The 20,472-nt window shown below is 41.9% G+C and overlaps 1 protein-coding gene across 1 annotated transcript; it reads left to right on the top strand.

Annotated features, from left to right (window-relative positions):
* Positions 1–689: 689 nt before the first annotated feature.
* On the top strand, positions 690–14,490 carry CAVIN2 (caveolae associated protein 2). Its single transcript, XM_034785328.1, has 2 exons — positions 690–1,416; positions 11,890–14,490. The coding sequence occupies exons 1-2, from the start codon at positions 937–939 to the stop codon at positions 12,679–12,681; spliced, it is 1,272 nt and encodes a 423-aa protein (XP_034641219.1). The 5' UTR covers positions 690–936; the 3' UTR covers positions 12,682–14,490.
* Positions 14,491–20,472: the final 5,982 nt, after the last annotated feature.

Raw genomic sequence — 20,472 nt, 5'->3', positions numbered from 1 at the left:
ACACAAAAATGCAGATGCAGCATTAGAAGCCATCTTTAAATGTCTGACCCAAAAAGTTTTTTAAAGTATTTTTTTAAATGCTAGAAATGAGAATATTACAAAGTTCTCTGCGTTACACTTGAAATATTTTTCACACAGCAGAGCTTCGTTTATCTCAGTTGTAACTCAGAGAACTCAACAGCAATCGTATTGTTAAAGGGCCTGATCCTGGCTCCTTTCATTGCCTGGAGCTTCAGGCAACGGGTGTGGTTGGATTTTATTTACTTATTACCCCCCAATCCGTTGGCGGCTTTCATAAACCCATTGAGATATTTCTCTTTTAAAAAAGATAACCAAAGGTGCCTTAAACTTTGTTCCCCTGCCTTTCTCGGTTCAAGTTGAAACCCATCAGCCAGCCCAGAACAAAGGCAAACAATACTTTCCATTAAAATCACTCGGTATCCAGGAAAAAGGGCGGGTGGGGAGAGGAAAACACAAGCTCTTGTGTTGCACCCGTCGCAGAGCAGCCAGCGGCTGGCGATGGAACTGGGCCACGGGGCAGGTTTTCTCCGCCTTGCATGAAGTCATGGTTGAAATATGACATTCCCCTTAAAGGGGGGAGGGGGTCGAGTTAAACCTGCAGCAGCAGGGGAAAAGCTGGCGGGCCCAATCCTGCTCCCGGCGAAGGCACACCCCCCCCGCACACACACACGGCTCCGGGATTGGTTTCCTCGCTGGGGAGGGGACTAAGCAGCGTGTGTGTGTCGCACGAAGTTGAGCGCAGCCCGGAGTTGGCGGACTTTCGCCTCCCACTGGGTGGGGAGTGGGAGCCTTTAAGAGGGGCTGGGAGCGCGTTGGGCAGCTCGTGTCCTGCGGCGGCTGCCTGCGGGTCCCAGCGGGATCCAGCCAGGAGCGCTGCAGAGGAGGCCACCAGGGGCCCTTGCTGTGCTCCCCGCCATGGGAGAGGATGGGGTGCAGGCCGAGCGGAGCGGCGCCCACGCTCCGTCGAGCCCCGAGGAGCAGCTGGAGCAGAGCCCCAGCCCGGAGCCCTCGGGCAGCCCCAGCCCGCTGCCTGCAGCGCCGGGAGAGGCGATCCGGGACGGCTCGCAGGTGAACGCCATCACCGTGCTCACCCTGCTGGACAAGCTGGTGAACATGCTGGACTCGGTGCAGGAGAAGCAGCTCAAGATGGAGCAGCGGCAGATCGAGCTGGAGGGCTCAGTGAAGGGCATCCAGGGCGACCTGAGCAAGCTGTGCAAGCACCACACCTCTACCAGCAACGCGGTCAGCAAGCTGCTGGAGAAGTCGCGCAAGGTCAGCGCGCACACCCGCGAGGTGCGGGAGCGCATGGAGCGCCAGTGCGCGCAGGTCAAGCGGCTGGAGAACAACCACGCGCAGCTGCTGCGCCGCAACCACTTCAAAGTGCTCATCTTCCAGGTCAGTCCGCTGCTGCCGCCGCCCCTGGCCTGCGGGGCAGGCTGGACCCTACTGCTCCCCACCCGCTGCTCTCCTGAACTGCCAGGCACTTGGCCCCTTTATTCATCCACCCCCTTTCCCTCCCAGGAAGGATGGTGCCTTCCTCCTTCTACTTCTTGCCTAAGGTGACCAGACAGCAAGTGTGAAAAATCAAGACAGGGGATGAGCGGTAATAGGTGCCTATATAAGACAAAGCCCCAAATACCAGGACTGTCCCTATAAAATTGGGACATCTGGTCACCCTACTCTTGCCCTGTCCTTGGGAGCAGACCCATTGCAAGGGGCAGATGGTTGGAGGTGCCCTCTCTCTAGTGCCACCTGGCCCCTTGCAGCACCACCTCCACTCTTTCTCCTATAGCCACTCTGGCCAGGGCTCGTGGAGAGCCCAGTGCCTTCATTAGGGTGACCAGACAGCAAGTGTGAAAAATCGGAACAGGGTGCCTATATAAGAGAGAGACCCAAAAATCAGGACTGCCCTATAAAATTGGGACATCTGGTCACCCTAGCCTTCATCTACCCTTGGGCCGCTGAGAAGGTATGGCCTCTTCCCACTACTCATAGTATGCAGAGGAGATTAGTTCCCTTTACTCCCTGGTGAGCAATGTGGCACACGGAGCTGCACAAAACTTGTCAGCTCTATGCCAGGCGTGGACACACCCCACTTCCTCACCCTTGTGCAATGCATGGGCTTCACCCCAACTATGCCTTTGCCAGACATGTAAGAGCTGCAGGTGCTGCCACCGGGAGAACAACCTACTGAATTAAATGAGTGTAACCTATGCAATTTCCCTTGGAACCACATGCATTTGCTAGGTCAGTGCTGCTAATGATGGCTCACAGGAGACACTTGGCTTTCTCGTGGAAATACACTGTTCATCTCAATCTTCCTAGGGCCACATGCAGAGAATGCTCGAATTCATCATCTGTGTAGAACACATGTCCTTTTTACATGGATACAAATACTTGCCAGACAAGTGCTCTGGTGATCTATGCTCACTTCCCTTATAAAACACATGCACTTCTCCCTGGCAGTATATATTCTCTATCACTACTATTGGTGCTTAACTAGCAAGAACACTCTGATTCACTCACCCATGAAAGTAGGGTGCTCTTTCTAGATACATTTTGCATCTCAATGCCACCAGTGCCATACATAACACAAGTCACAGATTCGTTACCATTCTGTAATAGCACTACATTGTCATGCATACACACATTTTCCACTTAAGAATTACTAACACCAACGCAGCGTGGGAACACATTCATGGCCAATATGTCTGTGTATTTTAGCATGTACAGTTTGTAACTTATATGCATGCAACAGTTCTTAAGAAAGCATACACAGAAAACTTTGCATTTCACCAACCAGTTTATATTTGCTTTTCCACAGGCAGGGGAAGGAATCCATTGCTGCTGTTATGCTTTCATTGCAGCACAAGAGGAGCTAGTGGAAACTTTCAGAGAGAGCACATAATGCAATCCTTAACTCTTTGAGGTCATAACTGGGAAAAAGTAACCTGCCCATTTTGATCAAGGAAGTAGAATACTTAGAATATTAATAGTTCTTGTTGCCCTCGACAAAATGCCACCTTTGATTTTTAGGTTGATCCCAGCATATTCAGCAATCTATTAAAAACAGAGTTGTAAAACTCAGCTTTCTGTTTGTCAGCCTTTCAGTGGTATGAACCAACGGTTTGCATATTTTCTCCTTTTTAAGCAATGATGTGGATTGTACACAACATGAATTTTAACCAAATACAGGACAAGCCTTTTACTTCTAAAAAGTGTCATTGAAATTTTGTTTCAGGAAAATCCCATTTGACTTCAGCTAGTTAAATGCTGAAGTGTAAATTTACCTTTTATCCTGTTAAATATGTTAATTATATAGTCCACTTTCATATATAGCTAGATTTTTTTTTTTAAATCAGGCTAGTACTAGATTTAAAGATTTGGCAGGCTTAATTAATCTACAGCCCATTCCCTTAGGAAAGACCCCACCTTGTTGCTTATTATTCTCTTGATGCTGTAAGTTAATATTTTAAAGACAGAGGAGGAAGAGATCATGGCACGTATAGGGCATTTGCAGCCCACGGTCTTTCCCACCTCAAAAGCAACTAAAAAGCTGACCATGTGCCAGATATATTAAGAGAGATGCAGTACCTAGGTTTCTAAAAAGAATTTAAGATATTTCATTGAAATTTAAAATAGTACAACCTCATAGGGATCAGATACCAAAAGATGGGTTTGAGATACAGAATTTAGATTTTAAACCTTTAAATATGGAGTAGGGTTGGCGCTAAGGTTTTAATTTGATCCAGATGTTTCTTATTATTTATATTACAGTAGCATCCAGAGATCTCGGTCAGAATCAGGGCATCATTCTGGTAGGGGCTATACAATTTTTTTTAAAAAACAGACCTCTTTCTCCAGAGAATGTGCGTTCTAGGATTATGAAAAGACACAACAGGTGGATGAAATAGACAAAAGGGTAGGGTAATGGTGAGATATTGGCTCAGTTCACTTCTTGCTTTGCTGTGGGCAGCTGGTAGAGCTTTTTAGGCATCATGGTAAAGGTTAGTCTTGAGGGATTTGAAGGAGGACAAGGCGGTGGCTTAAGAGGAAATATTTGCCAAATCAAATCCTCTGAAAAGTTAAGGAACCTTCAAAATGGAGGTTTTGGCCTGGGCCCTTCTTTAATACCAGGTTCCAAAATGCATTATTGGTCACAAAAGCAAACCAAACAATGTAGGCCCATTTTTGTGAGTGACTACAGAAGGAAATTCAGCCTGTGCAGTTCCATCACTCATAGAGATACTTTTGTACAGAGGGTGTTGTGTCCTAAATCTCTCTTCTAAGGGTACAATGGACCTGACTCTCCTCTCACTTACATGAACCAACCCCTAGTTGACCCCAGTGTAAATCAGTGGCGCTAACCTGCTGTAAAGCTGGTGTAAATAATAGGAGAATCAGGTCTAAGTCCCTTATTTAGCAAAGAAAAAAAATCACATTTAACATCAGTAAATGTATTGCCAAGAGAACAGAGAGAGAAGATAGGTGAGGTAATATCTTTTATTGGACCAACTTCTATTGATGGAAGGAACAAGTTTGTGAGCTTCGCACCGCTCTTCTTCAGGTCTGGGGATTGTGAATAAGCTAACTACAAGCTGGGACAAATGGTTAAGCATAAGGCGTTCACACATGGTGCAGGGAGACCATGTAGTTTAAACTGAAGTGGGCAATTGAGGGTTAGATCGATAAGCATATGGGGCACTCCATATCTGACCTCTCAATCCTCATCCTCAAAGGAAACCTGCACAACACCTTCAAAAGACAGGTTTGCGAACTGAAATTCATTGACACTAGAATTGTGCTAGATACTAAAAACCATGGACTAAGCAGAGACACTGGTTTTATGGTTCATTACAAAAATTTGTAACACATCCTGCTGCCTGCTCACCGTTAGTTGCCCACTTTATTTTAAGTGGTCTTCTACAGCATGCGTGAAACTCTTATGCCTAACAGTCTGGCCTGAGGTTAGCTCAGACACTCTGGTTACCCAGATCAGAAGAAATGCTCTGTGAAGCTTGAAAGCTTGACGCTTCCAAAACAGAAGTTGGTCCAATAAAAGATATTACCTCACCTACCTTGTCTCTCTCATGTCCTGGGAGCAATGTATCTACAACAACATTGCTAAGAGATTGCAATACTTCTTGTCAGTAACACAAACCAGCTGTTAAAGAGAAACTTGGGTGTCTTGTGGACTGAAGTCCCAGGCAAACATCTCCTGGCCTGTCACATTTGAGTGGCTGGTGTGAAAGAGCTGTTTGGAGAGGTTGGAATTCTCTCCCAGGAGCGAAGATGGGAGGGACTGGCATTTTCCACCCCAGAGCCTGTGCTGTTCTCTTTGCGAACTTGTATTCAGCTCAAGGGAACAGACTGACCACACCCTGGCAAGGATCCCAAATGTTCGCCATGATGCTTTTCTGTTGCCTCTTTCTTTCCTTCTGCATAAGCCTGCTAATAACTGTTACCTGTCTGCAGATCTCCACAAAAGCTGTGTGGTCTCTTTAATAATGTTTAATATGGAAAAGACCTATTAGTCCTCTAGACTGTCCCCCCAGCAAAAGAATTATACACAGGAAAAAGCTCAAAAGGATGGGTGGATTTGTGTATGACAGTGGTCAGGGACCTCTGGGCGAAAGAAGCAACTGCTGCTATGATACAGTATTAACATCAGATTTGTTTTTAAAAAGGAATTTGGATGTAGGGCAGTTTTGTTTCATTTCGGTTTTATTGTCTGCCACTTAAAAACAAGTTTAACTTTCATGCTGTTTGTGTCTCATTAAGGACTCTGTCTCCTGTTTTAGAAAAACAACTTCATGTGAAAATAAAAGCATAGATTAGGGACTTAGTTCTGAATTTGAGTTTGCTCCCTGTTGCTGTTTTAACAGGAGCATTGGGTGTGTAAGGAAGACATAATTGAGCTAAGGGTTTATTTTCTGAGGACAGGCTCTGACTTGTTAGCATCAGATTTCCCTCAATGAATACACTCAATATGAAAATACAGCGAGAAAACTATCAATTTGAATATTTTGTATTCAAATAGTCTTAGTTTTTTTTCTCTCCCTAGTTTGCATATTTCTTTAATTGATTCCATATTTTTAATGTTGTCGTATCTAAACATGTAAGGCTTTAAAAATTATTACAACTACCATAAGTGGTGCAGCAGTCTAAAACACTGAAGTGACTGTTTTTAAAGCCTTGTTAAGCTTTGGCATTGTTCCTGTCTGTTTTGTTGCAACCGCATGACCAACACGATTTTGGACTGCATGGATTCAGAACAAATTTCATGCTATCACACGTGCATTAAGACAGAGTGAAGGGGGGTGACATAGTAAAATCCAAAATAAAGAGGAATACGGCCTAGTGTTTCAATAAAATATCTCATTTACTATTGGATGGGACAGAAAAATATGCTAAATTATAGGTAGGGGTCAGTAAAGTGGTATTCAAGCCCCTTCCAGTCACTGCAGTTAGTGAATATTTGATCCTGAAATGAAGTGAGCAAGAGAAAGCCACAGGAAATTAACTGTGTTTGCATTTTGTTGCATCAACCAGCATAACAAATAGCCTTCTGAAAAAGCACCTTCATGTTCAAAAGTAAAGAAACAACGAAAAAGGGAAAGTAAGCAAGCTATGGATGATGTGCTGAAAACTATTAACTTATTAGAGAACTTGCCCCTCCAATGTCCCACTTGGTACTGTGCCCCCACCCATCTACAAACTCAGAGCAGCTGTGGTCTGAGGAAAAGTAGAAGGAGTTAAGGCTGTTCTGACCAGTAGTAAACTTACTCTTGACAGAAATCTGCTCTGCCATTTGGCAAAACATCCATTTAGAATATTAAACGACCCACTGAAAAATAACAAGGGAGGGGGGCTTGAGAAAAGTTTTCTTCTGCATGTGACATGTCCTCTTATTACATAGTCTGCTCTAGATATAGCCAGTTAAATGCTCCTATCTTCCCCCAACACAGTGCGTGCAGAGATGTTTGTCTTCAGTGGTGATTCTAGCCACGCCAGGGGTGGGTGATTTTAAAAAAAAAAAATCTCACTATTGTTTGTTATAAATACTCACTCAGGTTCAATTTTTATAGTACATTGTTATGAATGTGAGGCTTTTACTACAGCGGAGAAGTGTATATCCCCATACACAAGAGCCCCCAAAACGACTGCATAAAACCTCTGTGCCAGTGGTCTCCAACCTTTTTATGCCCAAGATCACTTTTGGAATCTAAGGGCAACTCAGGATCTACCTGCCCCGCTCACTCCATCCCTCCCCCCCTTTGCTCACTCTCCCCCACCCTCACTCACTTTCACCAGGCTGGGGCAGGGGGTTGGGGTTCAGGAGGATGTGCGGGCTCTGGGCTGGGGCCAAGGGGTTTGCAATGTGAGAGGGGGCTCTAGCGGGTTGTGTCAAGGCTGGGGTGCAGAAGAGGATATGGGATGCTGGCTCTGGAAGAGGGCTGGGGTGCAGGGGGGGTATGAGGTGTTGCTTCCTGCTAGGCAGCACTTACCTCTGGTGGTTTCCCATCAGCGGCAGGCACAACGAGGTTAAAGCAGGCTCCCTGCCTACCCCGGTCACACACCGCTCCCGGAAGGAGCCAATGCGCCCCTGGGGTGGGGGGAAAGGGGGTACATGGCTCTGCACGCTGCCCCTGTCTGCAAGCACAGCCCCCCACAGCTCTCCTGGCCAATGGGAGCTGCGGGGGTGGTGCTTGCAGGCAGGAGCAGCATGCGTGGAGGGAGACCCCTGCCCACCCCCGGGGCTGCAGTGGCCGCTTCCAGGAGCAGTGTGGAGCCGGGGTAGCCTTAGGCGGCCACACTGCACTGCCACCGGAGATCGCGATCAACTGGGAGATCCTCTAGGATTGACCAGCTGATAGTAATCGACTGGTTGGTGACCACTGCTCTATGCTGACCAAGGACCTGATCTTGCAGAAACTTCTCAGGTCCTGTTGACTTCAGTGGCAGTTCCACATCCATGGAAAATTGCATTATTGTGTCACAACTGATGACATTAGAAACAAAATACAGAAAGGCCACTCATTAGTTGTGTATAGTAATGACTGATCTGGAAAAATGCAAGCCTTGTTTTAGCTTTCTAAAGATGGGGGATGGAAGGAAGATATTTTGATCCCATTTCAGAATTGGTTAGCATGTTTCTCCTGGTTTTGATCCAGTCCAAGAGATCAGATGCTTAAATTTTATCTGGAAAAATTAATAGATGGTACTTTCATGCTGAAGTTTTAAAGCGTACTCATCCTGGCTGAACTACAGTCCTGCAACCTACCTAACACAACCAAATATAACATAATGGAGCTCAGAAGGACTTCTGGGTAGACCGCAGTCAAAGTTAAAGATATCCCTTTTATTAACATGCTCATAGTAATGATTTTTAAAACAGTATTTAGCTGCAAAGCAGATTTCATTCTAGAGATTTTATTCTATTCTAATAATTTGCATTTTTCTTGTACCTTCTATCTAAGGATCCCATTATGCTTTACAAACATGAATGAGCCAAATCTCAACACTCTCAGAGAGGAAAGTACCTCCATTTTACAGGTGGAAAAACTGAGGCACAAAGGTTGATTTACACAGGAAATCTGTGACGGGATGGGAATACAAGCCAGACTTCCTGATTCCCACTCCTGTGCTTCAGCCACAAGTACATCCCACCCCTGTAACTTTAAATGAATAATTAGCTGATTATTATGGAGCATTATAGAGGTTATGAATTTTTATCTGTACTGAAAACTGGATGTTTCAGTGTTCTCCCCCCCCCATGTTTTTTAATATTAAAATAAAACGTTTATAATAATGTTTTTAGAATTTTCAGTACTTTGATTTAACAGTTTAGAAAGGTCACTGAATTGACTTGAACTGAACAATGTTGGTTCAGCTCTGGATCAGACTCAGTATATGGTCAATTTCACATGAAACCATTTTGCTATATTAAATATTTTTTAAGATTCCACTCATCCTTACTTGGACAGAATTCCATTAAAGTCAAAGGGAGTTCTATCTGAGTAAGGATGGCAGGATTTGGACCTTTTATTTTATATAGTTCAGCTTTTAAAGCAAAGCTTAATAAATCCTAATCAATGTAATTTACAAGTGATTGTCTGAAACCTTGTAATCTGTTCTATTTACATTCTTATACCTGAATATTGGACCATACAGCACTGTACACAAAACTTCTAATTGTCCAGATTTGGAAAGATTAGGCCAGTAAACTTTTATACTTGATGTCTTATACTTGATTCTCCAAATAGTTGTATTGGGGTCAAATGAGCAATTGTACCCACTCATATAGTCCATATTTCGGTAATGAAATTGGAGAACATTATAAATATTTGAATTGCAGTAAGAGCTTTTTTGGATCGTTAAAGCTGCTGTGATAAATAGTTGCTTTCTGGTCACCGTAAACCAAGTTAAAAATCACAAGACTACATGCTGTGCCCACTTATTTACGGCGCTCAGCACCAGAACAAAATCTTTATATGTAAACATGTAGCAAGAGTGACCGTTTTATTAGGATTCCACTGTGGGAAAAGTACAGAACATTTTGGGAGTGTCCTCAAGGTCAATAGAAACAACAGAAAAGTGAAATGTACAAATATCTCACAAAAGTGTTTTCCATCCTTTTTCTTTTGTAACCTTAAAGAATATTCCTCACACACGAAACATGCTTGTTTAAAATTCTGTTCATAGGTGTACACATAATTTGTTTCCAGTAAGACTACGTAGTGGACTAGCAGCAAAGGAATGTGACTTTACATTTTGTGTGTGACTTGTTTTTTTAAAATAGAGTTTGGTGTTTGCAATGCATTCATCCAGTCATTCCTGTGCAGCCTCACCAGAAATCTTAAACGAAGAGACCATTTTCTCTAGGGATCACACCCCGCACTAATGAACAGAAGTTTTGAATTGCGTATGGTGGTTTTTCCCTTAAATGTAATCTCTTGCCCAATAAGGACAGACCTGAGACCATCACATCGGGCACGTAGCCCTTTCTATATCTAAAAGATGTTTTGAATTTTTTCCCCCCAGTCTGTAGCTCTGAACGAGGTGACTGGGGTACCTCCTAAGCTTTGCCAAGTTAAAAATGATAAACTAAGTAATATGAATGCAGAACATGAAGATATTACAATGGTAGGAAAATAAATAAAGGAATATTCTAGGTTTGCTTGCTTTTCTTTCTTAGGACACAATCCTGCAGTAACATGCCACCGAATGTAGTGCTTACTACTGGGAGATGTCCCCTTTGAATTCCTCAGGGGTTCAAGCGCTGTAACTATTTGCAGGAGGCGGCCCTTAATTTCCAGTTCCACTCTTTCCCTGCTCAGCCTGCTCTTTATTTAGAGACTTCTTCTTGAATACATCCCTCCCTGACCTTTCTTGGTTATTAAAAAAAAATAGGCACCTGTTGTCCAGCTCAAATGCTTAACGCAAAGAACTACTGTTATTCTCTATGGCATGTAACATTAATTAGTCTCCTTTAATTTTTGCATGATTTTTCAATTTCATTTTTTAGACGTTTCATAGATGTGCTTAGTTTATATGTCCCATCCCACATTCTCCCCGCCCCCCAAATAAAAAAAAAATCAGTACCATTCCTTCTGTATTGGAAACGCAACATATTATAATTATCACGGGATGGATCGCCTCTCCTACCATAAAACCGACAGGAGAGGAATAAGGGAAACCTGTGCAAAGTTCCTTCAGAGTTTCTCCCATGATATTCTGTCAAGGGAAAGGAGAGGCTGGGTTCCGACCCACCCAGAAAGGGTTTGGGGTTAGATCGCACACAGCTCAAAGGATCCCTGAAGGATCTGCAGGAGGCCCGCACTCCCCCACACGGAAACCCCATGCCCCCTCAACTAGCTCTGGAGCACTTGTGGCTGCCCATAGGACCTCGTTTAAAAGCCAAGCCTCTCCCCCGTCTGCTGCTTCCTGCTCTCCTCCCAGAGTGCAACCCTGCAGGGCACTGCTCCGTCCAGAGGAGGTGGTGACATGGGCAGGGTGAGAGCAACGTGCCAAAGGTCTCGTCCTTATGTGAATCAAGGTGGGCAAAATCCGGCTCCATCAAACTGTTACAGCAGTGTTCAAGCTACTGCAATCGAAGTTAAACAGAACTCAAAACATTGAACCATATCATCAATGGCAGAAAAACTTACTGAAATCAAGGAGGCTTAACCAATTTACACCAGTGGATTTGGTCCATTCTTTACAAACATACTTTACCAACTTTTAGCAACCATGTATTTTTCTCTCTCAAACACAATTAATCCTACTTGCCAGGCATATTGCACTTTCCATCGGAGGATCTCAAAACGCATCATATTTTAAGGAAATAAGACTTGCTGTACCTGTGTCATAGGTCAGCAGTATATCCCTATTTTACAGATAAGGAAACTGAAGCACAGAGAGGTTTATATATGACTTGCCTGAGGTCATGTGGTGAGTCTGACAACCAAGAATTGAACCCAAACTTCCCAGTGCTCAGTCTCATGCCTAAACCAAAACCCAGCCTTTTCCTCTAGCGTTAGATTTACAGTTTTGTGGTTAAACCCTTATTAGTAATATCTAATTTAAATGACAGAATAGGATTGATTCATATTCTATATCTATATATTCTGAGCCCTCTGAAACTGAAATCTCACAGTTGGCAGCTCATTTGCCTTAAGCTGTACAACAGAATGGTTGAGAGGGTTTTGAGTGGTTTCTTGCTGGCTAAATATAACAAAACATAAAAAATGCTCAGCTTCCTTCATCTCATTGTAAAAAACAATGTAACACTGTCCAGGGTTATGCTTTGTTTATCAAATTTGTGTCCTGTGAACTATGAAACTCAAATATTGTCAACTCTTTCAGGAGGAAAATGAGATTCCTGCCAACGTGTTTGTGAAAGAACCCATTCCCAGTATTACAGAAGGAAAGGAAGAGTCTGTGGATGAGAACAAAACTCTGGAAGAAACCTTGCATACGGTGGAGCTGTCTTCCGATGATGAAATGCCTCATGACGAAGATGGTCTGGATGACAGCGTAGAGGAAAAAATGGGAGAATCAAGAGCTGAGAAGATAAAAAGATCAAGCCTCAAGAAAGTGGACAGCCTCAAGAAAGCATTTTCTCGCCAAAATATTGAGAAAAAGATGAACAAGATCAGCACAAAAATCGTCTCAGTTGAACGACGGGAGAAGATTAAGAAATCGCTCACTCCACATCATCAGAAATCCTCCTCCTCAAAAAGCTCCTCTTTCAAAGCGTCTCCCCTCCCATTGAACGTGAAGAAAGTCCATGAAGGAGAGACCCCTGCTGAAAACGAGGACAAACCAACAGAAACGACAAGCAGTGAGCAGGCAGCGAATGAGGAGGAGACCTCATTTACTGAGGGGCTCTCGGATATCACACCTCCAACTTCTCTAATTGAAGAAGACAAAGCAATAGCTGATTCTCTGGAGAAAGAAAGCAGAGAAGGGGACGTGACGATCAACAGCAACATTGAGCTCTCAATTGTTGAAGATGATGAAAAATATGGGACAGCACTAGAAGTTTCTAGCCAGAGACTGTATGATGAAAGAAACAAGCCAACCAGTGGGGAAACAGAACAATCTGATGAAGAATCAACTCAAGCAGCTGTTCTCCAGATAGACCAAACTGCATAATAAATCTGAGCCTTCCTTTGTGTTCAGAAATGCAAACAGGTTTAGTTAAGCAAAGAAGCAGTGTATATTTCTGTTACACATACAATGTATCGGGTGACAGTGATTAAGTTTGTTGTTTTCTGTGCAGTGCTAATGTATTGCATAGTATTGAGATGCAGAGTGAACAAGGTCTACTATGCAGGCAACCTACAAGGTGCTCCACTCCTATACTTGGTCAAACAGCTGGTAATATTAATTTAGAGTTGCTGCAGTCAGTTGCAATTGGAGAGATCAGGAAAAGAACTTGACCAGTGGAGGCAGGCTGGTCAACTGGATTTTTAAGTTCGATCAGGGACGTGCTTGGATAGTAGTCAAGAAATATTTTTTTCCTTCTTATTGCAGTATTTTGTAGCTGTGTAGTAGTTTTTTATATAAACTTAATGTCACTGAACACTCTAGCTTAGCTTACCTTGCCATGTCCTGGATATGCTAATGGATTCAGTAATTGTTGTATATACATGTATATTTTATTTTGGGCATGGCTCCATTTTACATTCTGACTAAAAGAGCAGAATATGCAAAGGGTGAAATCCTGCCTCCTGAAATCAGGGGAGTTTTGCCATTGAGTCAGTGGGGCCGGGATTTCACCCAGAGTCTTTTGTTAGTCACTTAATAGAAACAACTGTGTTTATATGGCAAAGGGAGACAGGATTTTGTAATTTACAGCAGTTTATAGAAATAGATGACTGACAAGGATGAATGTGTAACTAGCTACAGTACTTACCATGAGATCTTAGGTAATTCTTGGCAAAAACAGTGACAGAGATAGAAACAAGGGATGATATGATAGAAACTTAGAGGCAATATGATGAAAGAGCAGAAGGGGAGAATGTGAAAAAGAAACGGAAAAAAATCTCTACTGCCAGTATAAAGACTATACACTCAAATAACACAATTAAATTTCTGTTTATTCCTTAGAGCAGTATATTTTCCATCTTTGCACCTGTACTTAAGAATATTTTGAAAATAGCATAACTTATCTATATAAAGATTTTCATATATGTAATGCTATACCTACAGAATAGTTACATAGTCACAGGGATGTAAGGACGTGGTAAAGTTTCATGTTTCTGGTCAAGATGTTAAAGGATAACAGTATGTTGTGGTTTTAACTGTTTAGCAAAGAGGCCAATTTATACAATCCGTGGGGTTGGATTCTCCACTAATGTTACAACTTTCACACACAAAAAATCCTATATATTCTCAAATTACAGGTTGCAAATTTTGAAAAGGCATTAAAAATGAGGGGTTAAAGAAATTTCATTCCCTTTGAATTTTCATTCCAGCTACTTATAAATGAAAAAAAAAAAAAAAAAAAACCCTTAGTTGCCTTACATCCATGTTATTTTTATGCATTGTTTGTTTGTTTTCTGTTGTTTCCTGAATACTGAATTCTTGTTACATAACATTGCACTAACATGTTGCTTCCTTCCTTGTATTAAAATTACAAATGATTTAAAGTTTTCTAAGAAAAAAATACACATTACAGAATGCTTACCAGAGATCACACCATGGAGGGAAGCAGTCTCTTGAACCAGTAAATCGCACTGGAAATTAGCCTATAAGCATAGCGGATTTTAAACAGGCACTGTTAAAAGTTAAGCTCTTTATTATATAGTATCATACAAGAACTATCATCTGTAAGAAGAATGATGACATAATCCATGCAGCTACATTATTTTGTATTAACCAAAATGTAACTCAGTTATTCAATACTTGTAACTAACTACAGATGTGATGAAGTAAATAAAAATAAAAAAATCAAACTAATACAACCATGTCAGTGTTTGGGCAAAGAAATGTGAGAGGTTGGTAAAAACAAAATTAAAGACTAAACATTTACTACTTGGTTTATGTCCCAATTGACCCAATAACATTTATTTCTTGTTCCCTTGTTCTTATTTAGAAATCCAAGCACCATTTCTCAAATTTAACTTTTCAAACATCACCTTGCCAGCTTGCTAAAGCATCTGAATATTTTCAGACAGCTTGGTAAATTTGATAGTTCCATCTGCATTTTTATTGCATTGTACTAGACTTTTAATACTTTAAATACTCCTACAAACATAATTGTATTGAACTGTACATTTTGTTTAGTCACACAGATAAATTTGTGTCTTCTAGAGTGCCACATAGCCTTAGTAGACTTAATTTTACTGACAGGCCAAAGCATACATGTTTAACCTTTATGGAACAATTGTCAACTTCTTGTAGTCATGAAATGCTAGCTAGGGAACCTAACAATGTCTGTTTTGTTTCTCATAAGCTTTAATTCAAACAGTACTACTGAAAAAAATGGCAGACGGACACTTTTTGTTATGTTTTACAGACACTGGACTTAATTACATGCTCGGTGTTTTAAGAGTTTTAAAACCCCATACAGTAAGAACTCCAGGTGTTCAGCACCTTTAAAAAATCAGCCCAATAGATAATTAGTACAAATAATTACTTGAAGAAACATCGTATACACCGGGATTAGTCGTAGGGCCAGAATTAAACTTTTTTCTAAGATTATATATTTATACATTTACAAGGACCAACAGGTCTATAATCCTAGCAACATAAAATTATCTTTGTATAAAATTCATACGTTTATTCTGTTGTCTGCTATCTGCTTTATTGCATCCCATAACTCAGCTTGGAACAAAGGAATTTCTCTCTCTATCTTAAAGTCCCTTTCTGTCTTTGATTTCCTTGACTCCTGAAAATGAATATTAGTCCCTATAATATACTTTCATGGGCAAATGTCTGCAGTGATATTCCCCCCCCAAAAAAATATTAAAATATGCGATTGTCAACCTGACATTTCACCCAGGGGCATGATTATTCTTTTTTGTGATGACAGGTATTTATATATTTAAACATACTTCTCTGGACACCCTTGATATCATGTTAAAAAATGTAGGTCTCTTAACGTGAGTTTTGTGCAAGGATTAAGTTCAGTAAGGACCATATGGTTGAAATACTTACATTAGTGGCAGCCTATAGCAGCTAGTGCTTCTATTTCCAGTGCCATAAAAACTGCTGACATTCCTATCCACTTCTGGGTGAAAAGGCAAGGAGCATCCCTTTGACCTTCATTCGTTATCTCTGGCACTGAACACTATAAGAAGACACTTCTGTGAAAAGACATGGTGATATGGGCCTTCTCTATCCCTTTATTATCAAATAAGGAGAGCTGGATTGATGGCTTGCACTACAAAAGCTTTGTTGATCAAAAAGAAAGAAGATATACATGCCAGAAGTTACAGTATTTTTACACTGTTTACGTTGAAGAAATTAAAATACAGTTTTCCATCTGGCCTGGTAACCTCTATAATGCGAACATTAATTGATGGCCATACAAGTTATAGTGTTGGGTATGCTCAGTAAAGCTAGTGCAAAAATGACACCTGGTTAGTGAACATACCTGCTGACAAGGGAACCAGTCCAATAGCCACTAATGTCAGTGGAAAGTCTCCCGTTGACTTCAGTGGGTTTAGATTGGGCTCTGAGTCACATTATGCCCCAGAGCCATACATACAATTCCCATTGATATGAGGACATGATATGGCTCTGTATCTCCCTAATCCTATTCGCTTAGTTCATCGACAGAATAAAAAGTTTTACTGCTGTCAGCAGCACAGAGCCAACACAGCTGCAGAAAAGCAAGCTCTATTCTGCTTTGAATGGTGCATCATTAGCAAAATTTCCAGCTAAGTTCTGATTCCAGGGTCTTTACCGTTGGTAATTACATACAAAGGAGAGAACACAGCTCGATTTTCAGATAAATTGAGGTTGCAGTTGGGGAAAAAAAAATCTTGTTTTGAACCTATAACCTGAGCAAACATGCTGCAGAAGCCACTGATGGAGCATGAACATGAAATGTCAAGCTGTCATTTTCACAGCCAATTTTCTTACCATACCTCATCATTGAAAGTGCTGGAGGGCAACTGTGGTTTGCAAACCCATCCCTTCTAATTATTTTTCCCCCTAAAGGTGAGTAAGATAAGATGGGCTAGATTCAGGGGTGTAAAGATTGCACTTCTCTGTGCCACCTCAATCCCCTGCTTGCTAGTGGGAAGATTAATCTCAAAGAAGGGCAGGCAGTTGTACTACCACCTACCTTTGTTAGTCTTGGCTTACGTTCATAGCTGGAGCTCCTTAGGAGACTGCAAATGCTGAATCTACAGGGCTACACCCTGCTTCTGGTCCGGCCCCTCTCATTCCCAAGCTAGTGGAAGAGAGGCTGTAGCTTCTTTCTGCTGCTTTGGAGTTTCTATTGCTGGAGTCCTGTGCCAGCACCAACCCCAGGCGGAATCTAGCTGTATGTATGTAGAATCCTTAAGACATTTATGCCTCTTTCTGCTTTCTCTGCCCTTTTTTCAACCATGTCCCTTTCCTTTTCCCCTCCCACTCAAACATACATGCTGCTGTTCGAGGTATACACTAAATTCACTCAACTAACTTTTCTAATTGTGTATGTTTTGATTTAACCATCAGTTTAACCTTCAGTGTCTCTTGTGTGGGCATCCCACGTACTGAAGTGCATTGCTCTAACACAAAATGAATCTGCTAGAATTTGCTATTTATCTTTCTTTCAAATCAGGGATTAGCATCTACTGTATGACCTTTGGCACTAACCTCCTTTTCCATAGCAACACAAAAGGGAACAAACTATGAGTCATAATTTCTCTGTAGGAGATTTTGGGGGGGGACGGAGGGGGGTAATTTTGGTCATTTTATAGTTCCTAAAATATATTAGCTGATTTATAGCTCTGGCATACCAGCTTTTGATTCTGTTTTGCCTGAACATACAGAAAGAAGAGGTCTCCATTACTCTTTTTTGCTGTGTGATTGTGACAAGACTGAGCTAGACATTAAACAATATATTTGACCCTAATTGTAATTCTCTGGGTCTTTAAGCTCCAATGGCATTCAGTTTTCCTACAAAAAGATAGTCGTTCGCCTTAGTTTTAATAATTTTAAATGATACTGATCTGCAAAAAAAAAAACATGTGACTCTCAACGTGCTTTGTAAATTGGGTTCTGACAGCTGGATTGGATCCCATCTGAAAACCACTACATATCATACTTCATGGCTGTTAACTTGTAGGCATGCTGTGCTGTCAGTAAGTAGCTTTAAATCCTCCCACATTTCTGCTCACATGTAACGGTGGCAAAATACAGCCTGAAATAAAGTATATCTGTCTCAGTGCAACAGGAGTAGAGTGCTCTGTGCTTCCACAAGTGGGGATCTAGTTTAGGAACAACCTACTGTAAATAGTACACTCCTTGAAGCACCTCTGTGGAGTGGAGGTATCAAACAGGTGATACGACTGTGTTTGAGGGAGTCTAACTGCCAGCTACATTCCTCTTCCAGCGTAATCTGCTATTGCCTGGAGTGAAGGATTCAAGACACCCTGCGGTAGGACTGGGGGCCTACCAGGAAAGCGGATTGGTAACAGAAAAACAAAATTCATTAACTGCCATAACCTCAAATGAAGTGTAAACCAGAGCTTTCTTGTCACGCCAAAATCCTAGCACCAACATTTACAATGTATTCATTACCAAAAAGACTTCATTAACATGGAGTTAAGATTACCCAGTTCTGCCTCATACCTTTCCAGAATATGGAAGCACCCATCAACTCAGACCTGTCACAAACGGGCAACACCCAGCCACAACTAAATACATAGCTAGGTTAGAAAACCAGAATGGCACAGTCAATGTAATGCCAACTGCACCACACACCCTTCACTCCCCCCCCCTTTAGGCTAAACTCAGAACTCTGCAAAACAGGAAATAGGGGGTCAAGATAATACCTCCCACACCACACCTCCACATAACCTTCACACTGCCCCCTTTGATGGAGGCCTGGAAGGGAGATCACAGGACCGTAACCATGCCAAAGATATGGAGAAGAGTGAAGAAGAGTACTTTGGGGAACCCGTAAGGACTTCAAAGTTGTCCAAGCCATTTCATTCTTATAAGAAGTTGTCCCTAAAACATCACCTTAGCTTATCCCTCAATGACCCTGGTGGTCCAGCGATGTGTAAACAAACGTTAGTTCTCTCCAGAGTAGTGGTTCCCAAACTTTAACAACCTGTGAACCCCTTTCACTAAAATGTCAAGTCTCGCGAACTCCCTCTTAAAAATGAATATTTCCAGGGATTTTCTCCTTTACCTGAGTTTAAATTATAAAAGCAGTGATATTGGAAATATAAATTTTGTTTTTAATGACATGCTTATTACACACTATTATTAATCATTACAGTATTTTTATTACATTATGAAAATGGCAACACACTTGCAAGATCTCACTGTCATAGCTTGTATCACTTGGAATAAGCCTGTTATAAGACAAGGCTCCTATGTTTCATCAAGGAGTATCAGATGTGAAACAGCATGAAGAAGCCAACTCAAAGAGTTCCTCCAACACAAGCATTCAGGTCTTAAACAGTCCAGGCAAACAACGCACATTACAACAAAGCTTAAACTTGTTCTTCATCATAATTTTAAAAACAATACTAGCTGCCTATTTAATTTTAAAAACAGCAAAAAATATTTACCTCCCTTTCCATTTCTTATAAGGAGGCTTGAAGTTTAAATCTCCTCAGTGTGATAGAGATGCTTGCTTTGATCTGCTTAGCTCTTGGAAGTCCAGGGGCTCTGGGTTGCTGGCCTGTGCTGCCCGGGGTCCCTAGGGACAACTCTGTCCGCCATTAGGGAATGTTTTCCCGAGAACCCCGTGTAACATTTGCGAACCCCAGTTTGGGAACCACTGCTCCAGAGCAATGGTGCAGCACAGAGGACAGGAGGGTATGTGGGAGTGTGGATAGCAGTGCAGATCTGGAGTTGTGGGCACTGAGAATATGCAAGGGATTGTTAGGACAGGGTAAAGTATTCCTATATTGTCCGTCCCTCTTGACATCTCTCATGGGATGGTTCTTGAGGTGCTAATGCGGGCTATGATAGCCAGCATCAAGGACTCCCCAAATCATTACTAGCACAGTGAGGCATAGTAGAAATGTCTGACTGGGGTGATGAAGTGGATTTGTGGCAAGCACATACAACTCTTCTTTATTCACAGTGCTTATTGCCATCTCCACAGGGGCAGAGTTAAGGTGGTGTGGTGTCTAATAAATACCCCTGCTATTTCTAGATCACTTCTTAAATGTAAGAAACATTCTAAGACCAAACATTTCAAATTGGGGTGCCTAAATCCAGGTTCCTAAATCCATCTGAAGGCACCTAGAGAGACATGGCCTGATTTCCAGAGGTGCTAAGCAATGGCAGCTTCCATAGAGTTCAGTGGCAGCTCGGGTTGCTGTGAATTTCTGAAGATCAGGGTCTTTCTACTTGGGTACCTACAAACTACCTGGATTTGGGAGCCTAAGTTTAAGGCATCCAGATTTGAACATTTTGAACTAATTTTATAGGAAGGTGACTTCAGCACTCGGATGGAGTGATGGAGATACAAAGCCGTGAGTCAGAAAGGAGGTTACCGTGCTGACTGAAAGCCTTAAGAGATGATAGGTCACCTAAGACCTTTGTGCATATTATTCCTATGTAAATTTTAAAGAAGGGATTTTCTGTTCCCATGCCTTGCAGCATACTTTTTCAAAGAATGACTGCCCTGAGGTTTAGAATGTGTGTGTGGAGTATTCATGAATGCTGCTGTACGTGTCCTTAAAATAACAGCTAAACATGCTACATGAGGGGGGGGGGAAGGCTAAGTTTTTGTTTTAGTGGATATCCTCATGTTGTGAT

Source organism: Trachemys scripta, chromosome 11, assembly GCF_013100865.1.
Source record: "Trachemys scripta elegans isolate TJP31775 chromosome 11, CAS_Tse_1.0, whole genome shotgun sequence".
NCBI lineage: Eukaryota > Metazoa > Chordata > Testudines > Emydidae > Trachemys > Trachemys scripta.
This window is presented reverse-complemented; position numbering and strand designations above follow the sequence as displayed.

Bases quoted from the DNA above. Each gene is read 5' to 3' on its own strand.
- CAVIN2 (XM_034785328.1), top strand. From the start codon at position 937: ATGGGAGAGGATGGGGTGCAGGCCGAGCGGAGCGGCGCCCACGCTCCG. The intron at 1,417-11,889 runs GTCAGTCCGCTG...CAACTCTTTCAG, and splicing joins TCAAAGTGCTCATCTTCCAG to GAGGAAAATGAGATTCCTGC.